The sequence below is a fragment of the Pinus tabuliformis genome, chromosome 5_2 (genome assembly GCF_031772625.1).
Source record: "Pinus tabuliformis cultivar Carrire ecotype Pingquan chromosome 5_2, CPIR1, whole genome shotgun sequence".
Lineage (NCBI taxonomy): Eukaryota > Viridiplantae > Streptophyta > Pinopsida > Pinales > Pinaceae > Pinus > Pinus tabuliformis.
The window spans coordinates 532,147,055-532,158,440 of NC_142306.1; the positions used below are offsets into that span (position 1 = coordinate 532,147,055).

General features: G+C 37.8%; 1 protein-coding gene across 1 annotated transcript; it reads left to right on the forward strand.

The window, feature by feature from the left end:
- The first annotated feature begins 466 nt into the window (after positions 1-466).
- Positions 467-2,846, forward strand: LOC149160073 (putative methylesterase 13, chloroplastic). The gene is made up of 5 exons (XM_089433639.1): positions 467-690; positions 816-1,046; positions 1,653-1,796; positions 1,943-2,071; positions 2,205-2,846. Exons 1-5 carry the CDS (start codon positions 622-624, stop codon positions 2,472-2,474), a joined length of 843 nt encoding a protein of 280 aa, XP_089289765.1. The 5' UTR covers positions 467-621; the 3' UTR covers positions 2,475-2,846.
- Positions 2,847-11,386: the final 8,540 nt, after the last annotated feature.

The window sequence follows — 11,386 nt, forward strand, 5'->3', positions numbered from 1 at the left end:
ACCTGCCTTATACACAACATCCATGGGGTTGTTGTTGTTCCACCATTCTCTTGTGAAAACATAAAAAGAAATTTGAAAATAATTTACTGTTGTCAATTGAATTGCTTTTTTTTTTTTATGCTTTTCATTATAGAAGTGCAACCTTAATATGTGCCCTTCTAAATGAAATTAAGACCTGCCCTTCAAATTTGATCACTGCAGTACCACCATCGGGGATTTCTGATCTCATCAACGGCATCTTTGGTGGCCTTATCCAAGTAGATCAATGGACCCGCGCAATGTATGCACGTGTGACAATGCATTCTACATATAAGACAAATCCCCTATTGCATCTCAGATCCTCCAATTATTTTCTACGATACCCACTTTGACTTTTATTGTGTTCATACTTTCTCCTACTAGTTTTGAGATATGTTGTGTACGGCACTCTTTGCCCTTCTCTCCTTTACCACCTGTATTAATGAATCTAATAAGCCCTTGTAGAGGATACCCATCTAATTCTCACAGATTTTCAGAGTATTAATGAACCTAATACGCCGTTGTAGAGGATACCAATCGAATTCTCACATATTTTCAGAGAAGTGTTAGCCACTGGAGTCTGTTTTCTGCTTTACAGTTAGGATGGTGCTGCGATGGAGTAGGATTGTGGGTGCTTTCGGTCTCATTCTGCTCCTTGCTTTTCATTTACAGGTAATCCCTAAACTTCAGCGACCTCTTCTTTATGGTTTTGTTTTACTGTTTCCGATTTGCATGAAAGCAGTACTGGAACCCCATGATGAGCTGATCTGAACGTTTGTTTTGATGAGATTGGTCAGGAGGGCGAAGGAAGGCAACACCACTTTGTGTTGATTCATGGACTTGGGCATGGAGCATGGTGTTGGTATAAAATTGTTACTTTGCTTAAGCAAAAGGGGCACAGAGTAGTTGCCCTGGATCTCACCTCCAATGGGATAAACCGGGCAGGCCCTACAAATCAAGTCAATTCCATTGCACACTATGCAAAACCACTGCTAGATTATATCAGCAACCTCGGCAATGATGAGAAGGTACTTGGATTTTTTTGGAACTTAACTTAGATCAAGAACAAAAATTCCATAACTATTAGATCAAAGTTGATGACAGATAATATGGTTAAAGATGTTTTAAGTTATTTTAAGGAAGTTTTGAGTGGGTTTAATGTTTAAGAGTATTTGTTTCTTCTAAAGAGGTTACAGGTTCAAAATCAGAAAGGTAAAGTATGTATGCTTTAGTAGACTTAGTAATCAAATCACTTGCAAAGATATCCCAGGGAATCTAGTACACCAATATGGTGTCTCTGACCTTAAAATTAGTTAATAATAATATGATAATTATTCCTATTTCTCTTTATTATAAAAATTATGCCTTTTTAATAATAAGGAAAAAACTAAGGCTGGACAATCGCAAAATTTGAAAATATTATGAAATTTATCAGATATAAGGCCAAACAAATAATTTCACTCCTATTTATCAACTTCCAGAAGATTTCTGAAATCCTCGCATAAATCCCACTTTTATAAAATACCCATGGTCTCACTTCTCACTCTAACTTGCAAAGTAGGAGAATGGCCTCTGAAAGCGTTTTATTATGGCTTTTGGAGGGCACTGACGTTTTTGCATAAAATGTATGGCAGGTGACTCTCGTAGGTCACAGCTTGGGTGGATGCCCATTATCTTATGCCATGGAGATGTATCCAACAAAGATCTCCAAGGCAATTTTCGTGTCTGCATTTACTCCTCGCAACAATCAGAGCTTCCTTAGCTCTGCTAACCCTAAGGTGTGTTGCCGATTTTCTTTCTTTTAAACCTCACACTTCATTACCAAAAGATGCATGCAATTATGCTGCAGATTAGTTGGGGCGTTCAGGGCCTTTGAATGAAGAACTGAATTGTTTTGGAGGATGGATTTCTGTGGTATGTGCAGAATTTCGCCAGGCTGGTGGAGAATGGAGTAATTGTACTAAATAGGGAAGCTGATTCAGAGCAACCCACATCTGCTTCACTGGCTATTGACCATGTCAAGTCGTATCTCTACAACAAGAGCCCTGATGAGGTATTAAGTCGTAAATTTCCATATAATTTACAATATGTGGGTGTGTGAGAATAAAAATTACAATAGGTCCATGGTGTGTATTTGTTTCTACGACCTTAAAATCTACTGTTCACTATTTGTTTCTTGTCCATAGGACGTGAGCCTTGCGCAGACTCTTCTAACTTCAACGCCATTTTCGATCTCGGTGGAGATCCTGAAGCTTTCAGAGGAGAAGTATGGTAGTATTAGAAGATTTTACATCATGTCAATGGAGGATAGATTGCTTCCTCCAGAGTACCAGGAGTACACCATAGCACAGAATCCTCCAGAGAAGGTATTCAAATTGCATGCCAGCGACCACTCTTCCTTTTTCTCACAGCCTGAGCAGCTCTGCAATCTCCTCATTCATATTGCAACTCTTTGAAGCAACTACTTTCATATACTGTAGTTTCATTGGAGCAAAAATCGATGATGGCAAAGTAAGTATAGAGGGGTATCGAAAAATCAATAAATTCAATTAACTTTGATTGCTCCAGCCATTTCTTGTACTGTATATCTGCTTTGCCTTTTATTGTGTCCTTAATGGCGTGGTCAGATTTTGGAAGGGAAAGTTGAAAATAATTAATATTATTTTGTATTAATGGAGAAATGGGTATACAAGTTGTAACGTATCTCTTTAGTTTAGGATTTGTTCCTAGAGTTTAGGAGTTTGGTTCAACTTTTTGAGTTCTAGTAAAGTACTTAATGATGTAATTGCTCATTTGATGAATGTAGAGTGTACGGAGAGTTCTCTTTATATGAGTGGTGCACTACTCACCTGTGCGCTGTAACTCTTCCTTTTTAATTTCAAGTGTGATTTTTATTTGGGAAAATAATGAATTCGTCTCCTTTTTAATTTCAAAGTGTGATTTTTATTTGGGAAAATAATGAATTCGTCCTCAGAATGTGTAATATACCTATTGTGATTAACCCCACGTAAAGTAATTTTAAATTACCAATCAGTTAATCAAACCTGCGTAAAAGTAATTTTAAATTACATATCAGTTACAACTGATTCTTGGCATTGGTTAAATGGATCAGCGAGCACCCTAACAGGGGGGAGGACAGGTTGATGAACAGACAGAGAGAAGAATTCCATGAGAGAGCAGAGTGAGAAAAAGAGGTTAAGTCTGGTAATGACCAGATAACCTAGCACAGTAGTGCATAAGTCTTGTTGAGGGCTGCAGGCCTGCAAGACGGCTCGGGGGGAGAATCCAGCGTAAGTGGATCTCAAGGTTGGGAGGATAAGAGCAAAGTGAATGCAGGTGACTTCTGGAAGTAGAAACACCGGTAGCAGGCAATCCAGGTATGCATTTTCTAACAAAACTATAGAATAAAGAGCAGGTATTGAGGGTGTACAGACCAAGTTTGGGTATCTGTGTTTCTTTTCAATAGTCAATGGTAGATGTTATAAAAGAACAATGCATGTAGTACCAGAGACTTCTGTAGGATAATGTTACATCTGTGGTCATTTCTTAGCTTCAATAATAAACTGGGTTGTTTAGAGATAAATACTCATTACAGAGTCAAACCCTAAGGGCGGTTGGCGGTATGAGAGACCGCAGTAGCTAAACAAAATAATAAGAAGGAAGAATCTAAACAGAACCCTTGGTTAGGGAACGGTGCGGAGCTAAGCATGCTGCCCAAGCATGGCAGTCACCAGACCTTAATCAGACCAGCCAAGAACCTGCGCGGAACCCGCACGTAAATAAAAAGAATAACACTGTATAAACTACAAGAATATAGCATAGTTAGCAATGCTGTATAAGCTACGGGGAATCTCGTAAACATCAAACAGTGTAATCAAATGAATACGGCATCTATATATATATATATATATATATATCTGCTGTAAAGACAAGCATTAAAGCATAAATAAGAATACGGTGTAAACCCAAGCAGAACTGCTATATACATACGCTGAACAACTTTAAGCAAGAATATGCGGAAACTAGTGCCGTATGAACTTAACAAACATTAAACGAAATAATGATGTAAACAAGAGATGGATGAGAGGAATTGGCACAGCATAAGCATAGATACGACATCAAGTTGCTAACAAAGATTTGCTTCATAAAAACCGTTAGCATGCAACCCTGTAAGTTGACCTTATAGGAAGAAATTTCCAGAATTCAAAGATTAGGCTAACAATTAGCAGTACATAAAGTTAAGTCATATATGTACATATACAGAGAATGGTATCAACAGTGTATGCAGAAGAGGACTGTCTATACATTCAAGTATCGAATGCAAGACTTTCCTTAAGCCGCATTAAACCTTATGAAAAGTATAAAGATTCCGAATGAAAAACGAATACATGCAAACAACCCGTAAGATATGAGCTATTGCCGTAAGAAAAGCATGACTGTCTTATAAAACCCTTTTTGGGTAGCATTACACAGATAAGCGAAGGAGGAACGATAACACTGAAAGGATAATTTATTCCACAGCAACCGGCGGTACAAAGACAGAACCAGCCAACAAATATATGGACCAAAATTTATGAACAAGAGCAGTGTATTCATTTAAACAAAAGGCGGACTGTTAACACAGCTTCATAAGAAGTCCTGTTATATATTAAAAGTACTTAGAACCAAACCGAAACAATACAACCGTATAGTAGCATTGCCGCTTAGAAGAACTGAGAATAGCTCTGAGAGGGCTTTTAAAGTATACACACAAGCTTGACACTTTTATACCATAACTGAAGACCAAATTCATCATTAAATATACATTACATGAACGACATGAAAGGCATCATAAAACCCTAGCTAAACCCTAGCTGATAACGCAGTATAGGTCCCGGCAAGGAGGCCGCCTACGAATGTAACACGGGTTCGAAGCAATAATGACCAAACCTGAGACAGGTAAGTGAAATGGTCATGAGCCACGCCTCAGACCAGAGAATGATGCCTTACCGGCTCAAATAAACCTTCATTAAAGACAAACTATAAAAGCAAGAAGGGCATACCCGTGTAGCTTGGAGACGGCAAAACCCTTGCAAGCAGTAGGAGACTGCGAATAGCCGACCACCTGCACATCAAAAACTTATGGTAAGCAACGAGAACCATAGCAAATCCAAATAACTCGAGAAATAAACAATCATGACTGTAATATAAGTTCAGGTGTGAAGACGCAGAGAGGTTAATACCTGAACCGCAGAGTAGCACAGAGGAGTTGACAAGCTGAGGAAGCGCTCGGCCGAAGCAAGAGTGAACAAATGAGTTGATCCGAAGAACCCGGCGTCATACGTATTGGCGACTAAACCGTTAAGATGATCTGAGCCACACGATGAGAAGGAGAGATCTTCGTCGTCCATCAGAGCGGGAAAAAGCCTGGCGCGGAAACCACAGTGGGTCACCACATGGGCTTCACGTGAAGTCATGCCACTTGGATACGGATGGAATGAGTTGGCTTAGTATCCGTTCACCATCTGTCGGTTAATCAAATTCAACAGGATGGGTAAACGATTAAGGTTATCCATAAGACTTATGTTCATGCATTTGCGCCGGTGATCACACAAGTTCAGTGGTGTACATACAATAAAGATTAAGTATGTATATACAAGCGTTTAGACCGGGTTAGATGTTTAGGTTAGTTTTCTTATAAAAGAGGTGGGTTCATAAGTTGACCACCGTTATCATATAAAAAAAATTTATAATTTTACTGTTATGCTTATTATGTTAAAAAGGGTCGTGACAATGTGGTATCAGAGCAGAGGTTTCAAAACTGTGGCCTCTGGAGCAGCAAAACCCAGCCGTAATATATATATATATATATATATATATATATATATATATATATTTGAGGAAGTAATAAATTCAGCTAAATTGATTTCCTTGTTTATCAATTAGGAAACTGACACAGAAAACGACAATCTGCTAGCAGTCAACAAGTAAAATGGAGGAAATGCAGGCTGGGATGTGAATGAATATTAAAGGATGAGAAGGTCATTATAACGTTAATAATCTTATGAAAGGTTGCAATACTGGCGCCTTTGGAAAATGGTAAGCGGAAAGGATATTGAAGTACGCCATTAGTAGGCATTAACTCGGGTATGAGTTTAATCATTCGCATATTCATTTATGCCGTACACTACTTTTGGCATGACAGGTGGGATTCATGTTTATAACTTCTTTGAGAAGTAGTTAATAAGATGTTGCATAACTACGCTCATAACGTTGGATTCCTGATGAGGATAAAAGAAAATGAAACTTTTGTTGCACCTAAGAACAATATTGAGTACTCATTACATTCATGAACAATATTGAACACTCAGGGAGAAAAGTGACAATCAACTACCAACTTTTACCTTGCAAATATGGCAATAACAATGATACATTCGTTAAACAAAATTGAAGTTACCATGAACAAAACTTAATGAGTCATGCATGAATATAAATTATGGGGAACATCCTTGAATAGGATGACAAATTGTTTTAAAAAAAAAAAAAAAAAACCATTAGAAGAACCCCCTTAGATATTGAAAACATGCAATGAGTCAAGCAGCGAGACTTGATTGTCATAACTAACTTGTGGTTCAGTCTTGTCATGGGTGCATGAAGACGATTGGTAGTTGGGATTGGTTAGTGTTGTATGACTAACCCATCAAACTTATATGCATTAATTGAATTGGACTAAGATGGTTACAATTCGTAAACAAGTGAAGGTTGATTGATGTCACATGCATGGAATGTGTGTGCTATAGTTCCAGTTGTTTATAAGAAGAGTTCTTAATTTTATTCACCATGAGCATGCATGATGAATAGTATATTCTTATGTCTTAATAGATCTAATGATGATTGCCTTCTAATTAACTGAAATCCATTATAGCATGGTATGTGCTGATGTTAATTATTACTTGTTGGGAGATAAAAACCATTGGAGCCTCGATTAAATAATGGTTGAATTTATCTCTACTATGGGAATGATGGATTTCTTATGCATGTTGCATTCCAGTGTGAAGTTAAGGGTAGAGACATGTTCAGTGGGTAACATTTCTAGGACCCATTCATGGTATAATTACAGGTGATAATTATTCATAAACAGACTACCTGTGTTAATACAGTTGTCAGTAAACTCTAATTACTTTCCCCAACCATAGATGCTTCCAAAAGAAAAGGAAGCAAGGAGAAGGAAGAAGACCGTGTTGTAGGGACAGACGGAGATGGGAAAAAGAAATCGCTAAGTCTGGTGATGACCAGATAAAGCAAGCTTTGAGTGTTAGAATCTTGCAGAAGACTCTAAGTCTTGGGATGACTAGGTAAGCGCTCGATGTGCATGTGAGTATTCTTTTGACCATGCTTAAGGAATTGGAAAAGATAACTATAGAGTGTTGATGTTAATGATTTTCATAATGTCTCCTTGAACTCTATATCCTGAAATGGTCACATAGTAGTGTTATGATAGTTGTTGCATATAGCACTAAATGGTAGCTCTAGTGCATGTGTGACACTTAGGAGATTATGCTTCTAATTGCATAAGTAGAGCAATTGCTTCCGGTAGGGGTGGTTTAACTTGTTAGTTATGCATGTTGATCCAAGGATAAGATAAGTGTCTTGTTCACTTACTTGAAGAACACGTATGAATGTTTTATATGATTTCTTAGTAGAGAAAGTATTTGAATGCATGCAATAAAAGAATGGTTCTTTTATAGATTTTCTTGGTAAAGAAAATGTGCTAAGGCATGCAGTTAAAGATTGATTATCTTGTATGCTTTCTTGGTAAAGAAAATAGGTAGTTCCTATTAGAAAGACTCCACGAGAGTCTTGTGTGTGAAATGCTTGTCTCTGGTCTATAAATGTCCTAAGAACATAGCATGGAAGGTGGCCAAGTTTGCTTGAATTAAAATATGTATCTTTATTTGATAAAAGCTTCTTGAAATATATATATATATATATATATATATATATATATATATATATATATATATATGCTAATGATTCTAGTTAGTCCCTAAGTTCTAGTGAAATGATTATGCATTACATGCATGATAAAAGATAACTAAGGATGTGCTTCTAGGCACATAGATATTTATCCCTAATTTCTTGAGGAAAGAGTATATTACATATATACATAAATATAGTCTCATCCTAAGAGTATGCATACTTCATGTATGAAGATAAAGGATTTTATGAGAATTCTTGAAAATGGAAATAGAGGTTCTTTCCTTCAAAGACACATTAGAATAGTGTTCATACAAGAACCAAAATCCTTACTTGTTTCATGAAAAGAACTATGTGCGTTAAGTAAAGTAATTGTGTTAGGAGAACACCTGTTGCATATTGGTAGCTATTTTGACTTTGGAATTAGGAGACTGCGTACTTAGAGAAAGTGGTCATGATAGCTTCCTTGAAAATAATAATCTCTTCGAGAGATTGTCTTGTTGGAAGAGCTCTGTTGATTGCTTGATTTGATGCATAAAGGATAAGTAAACCTCGTTTTTGTATCTTGGGTTTTATGTCGAAAGATAGACATCTTTAATAATTTCTTGAAAGGGAATCTTGAGAAATCCTCACATCAGAAGATAGAGAAATGAGGATTAAAATGACTTCCTTAAGAAAGAGGTATGTGGTTTGTCGTATGAAATGATGGTGGTCTTCGAGTGAAGGGAATAAGTGTTGCATACATTAAAGAAGGGCTTATATGACAAGCAATACTATGCACAAAGATTAGTCATTGTGACATAAGAGTTATGTTCTTGTATGTTAGAGAAATTATGTTTAATTACACTAACGATGCATGACTAAAGCTAGCCATAGTAAACGTAAGATAATACTCCGTTAATGATGATTTGAATTGGAACATCAGACTATGGAAAAATTGGGAATGTTGAGAGTATTAACTCAACTGTTGTTGACATTTATACATTAATGAGTATTTGCATATGTTTTTATACATGACAATATTGTATGCATGAACATTCTGGGAAATGGAATACGTGTTAACTGATGCATATTTATAACTAACGTTGCTGATGGGATTAAGTAGTGGTAGCTTAATGGCAACAAGAAAACTCATCACATAAATTGCTGCAATGTGAAATGCAATTATAAATGAGAAAGAATGATGTTATATGATATGCATGAATTATGTTATTTGGAAAATTTGCATGCATACAACGTGTATGATGGATATGTTTCCCATCAAACTTGATGTTGTGGACCCATGTCGGGGGTTAAGTGTAAATGCATGGTATACATGCATGTTTGTTATGCTAATGATAATGTTCATATGGTTCATCGTGTAAATTACTATGAGAAAGAGTAATAAAAGAGAAATTTAACATGACAGATAGTTGTGGATGCCTTGGGTTGATGGTAGCTACCTGCCCGGAGTTGGGTTGATGGTACTTGTCTGCCCGGACTGTGTGTTATAGACATTTTTGTGCCTCGCGTCAAGGAGCAGGGAATGTCGATAATTACAGGGATCCTCAGTCCCTAAACATGTTGTTCTTACCCCTAAAAGAACAAGGTCATCAATCAACAGCACTTCCAATCAGTTCTCCACCTGAAAACACTTCAGAACAGGCTTATTTTGGATCATGTCAGCTGCCTAACTGAGCTTCTGCGCTGTATTGCAACTGTCCCACTCTGTACCTGCGCTGGAAGTCAAAAACAATGAAGGCTACCTGCGCTGGCCGAGATTGGCCAAGTGGCACAGTCATCCTGCAAGGTGTCAGTTGCCCAGGAAGCTTCCAAACTGACACTTGGGTCATGAGATTCGCCCTGTGATGAGTAAGAGGTACTTGATCACCATGTGTAAGCAAGGATCTCCAAGTGGACACAGGAACTGAAGATTAACTGAAGATGGAGAGGACACTAGTCAGCTATATGCCAGCCTCCAGCTGACTCATCCTTTCCTCTTCCCTCCTATATATAGAGCTCTTCTATGAGGTCTAAGGAGGCTGGAATTTTGTATAAGCAAGGAGGTGCTGTTGGTATACTGCCAGGATTATTGGGTGATTGTTTTACTAGAGGTGAAGAAGAGAGTTCTTGCTGCCGAGGAGGTGCTGCTGGATTGGAGCCAACATCATTGGTTGTAACTTCCTCTGGAACCCTGTTACTTTCTATCAATAAAGTTTGCATGTTCTTCTATATACTTGTTTTACATAGATGCTTTTGTGTTTACATGTGTATTTGATGCAACCTAATCCATGCTTCAGTTATGATTGCTTGTATCTCGTAGTTTGCTCCCTTTTGTTGTGCAGATTCTGTGTGTAGCTGGATTGGCTTGGAGAGCAAAGAGCTGGGAATCGGATACAAAGAGAGAAGGACAAGGATCGACTAAGCGCAAGACACCAGGTTGGTTGACCCTATTTCCATTCTCTCTGTGCTTTCATAAAGATGAACATGAAAACTTTGTCATTCAGTTGTTGCTAAAGTCTGTCACCTTTAGAAAGGGTTAGTGTCATCCGCATCGGATACTTTTCCCCACAACAAACTGGCAACTCCGCTGGGGAGATCCTAGTATCTTGTTGTTGTAGTATTTTGCTATTCATTTCTTGAAGAAAGGAGTACCGAATCGAAAAGCTTTTGACTCTATCAAAAGCGAAGTAGAGGGTTTTGCTACTCTTGCTCCTTTGCTGAGCAAATTCAAGATTTAAAGAGCTAATCTACAGATGAATCCTTACTCTTAGTGATAGATCTTTATCCTCTTGATCATCCCTTAGCCTGTACTTAACCCATAGCATTTTATTTCAGTCAAAACAGTACATTTTTGAGCTTTTTATGACCCGGAATTCTTAGCAGACGTAACTCTCGTAAGTCAGTGCAGGCTGTCCACAGGCAGTCTGCATTACAGCGCAGGTAGTCCCTTCGGGAACTGCGCTGAGAGTGAAACTAGTGAACTAGTGCCTGCGCTGGTCCAGTTGGCCTTAGTCTAGCTCAGCTCTTCCTTTGTGTCTTGGCCCTGTTTGCACTTGTTTTTAGCTGATTGCTTGCTGGTTATTGTATTTGCTGTAGACCTCATCTCCTTGACATTATTCCGCCTCAGTTGTGTGATGAAATTGTAAACGTTCTTTCAGTATTTCTTGTTTCAGTTACAATTTCCCATTGTGAAAAGCGAACCTAGTAGCTGTGGCCTCTTAGACTGCGATCTTATGAGTTAGTGTTATTGCTGTTCATAGCTGTTTTGGATTGGTTTGCTTCTCACTTTATGGTTTGAATCTATACTTTTCCTGTATTTAAAACAAGTCTTTCATAAGGTGTTCTTTTGATTGTGGACAAGCTTGTTTATTTCTACTTGAAAGTTGATTCAAAAATCATACAACCGTTTCCTTTTGTTAAGCATCAACAT

Excerpts from the sequence above, each read along its gene's own strand:
- LOC149160073 (XM_089433639.1), top strand. The coding sequence starts at position 622 with ATGGTGCTGCGATGGAGTAGGATTGTGGGTGCTTTCGGTCTCATTCTG. Across the intron at positions 1,047-1,652 it reads ACCTCGGCAATGATGAGAAG|GTGACTCTCGTAGGTCACAG; the intron begins GTACTTGGATTT and ends AATGTATGGCAG. Across the intron at positions 1,797-1,942 it reads TTAGCTCTGCTAACCCTAAG|AATTTCGCCAGGCTGGTGGA; the intron begins GTGTGTTGCCGA and ends TGGTATGTGCAG.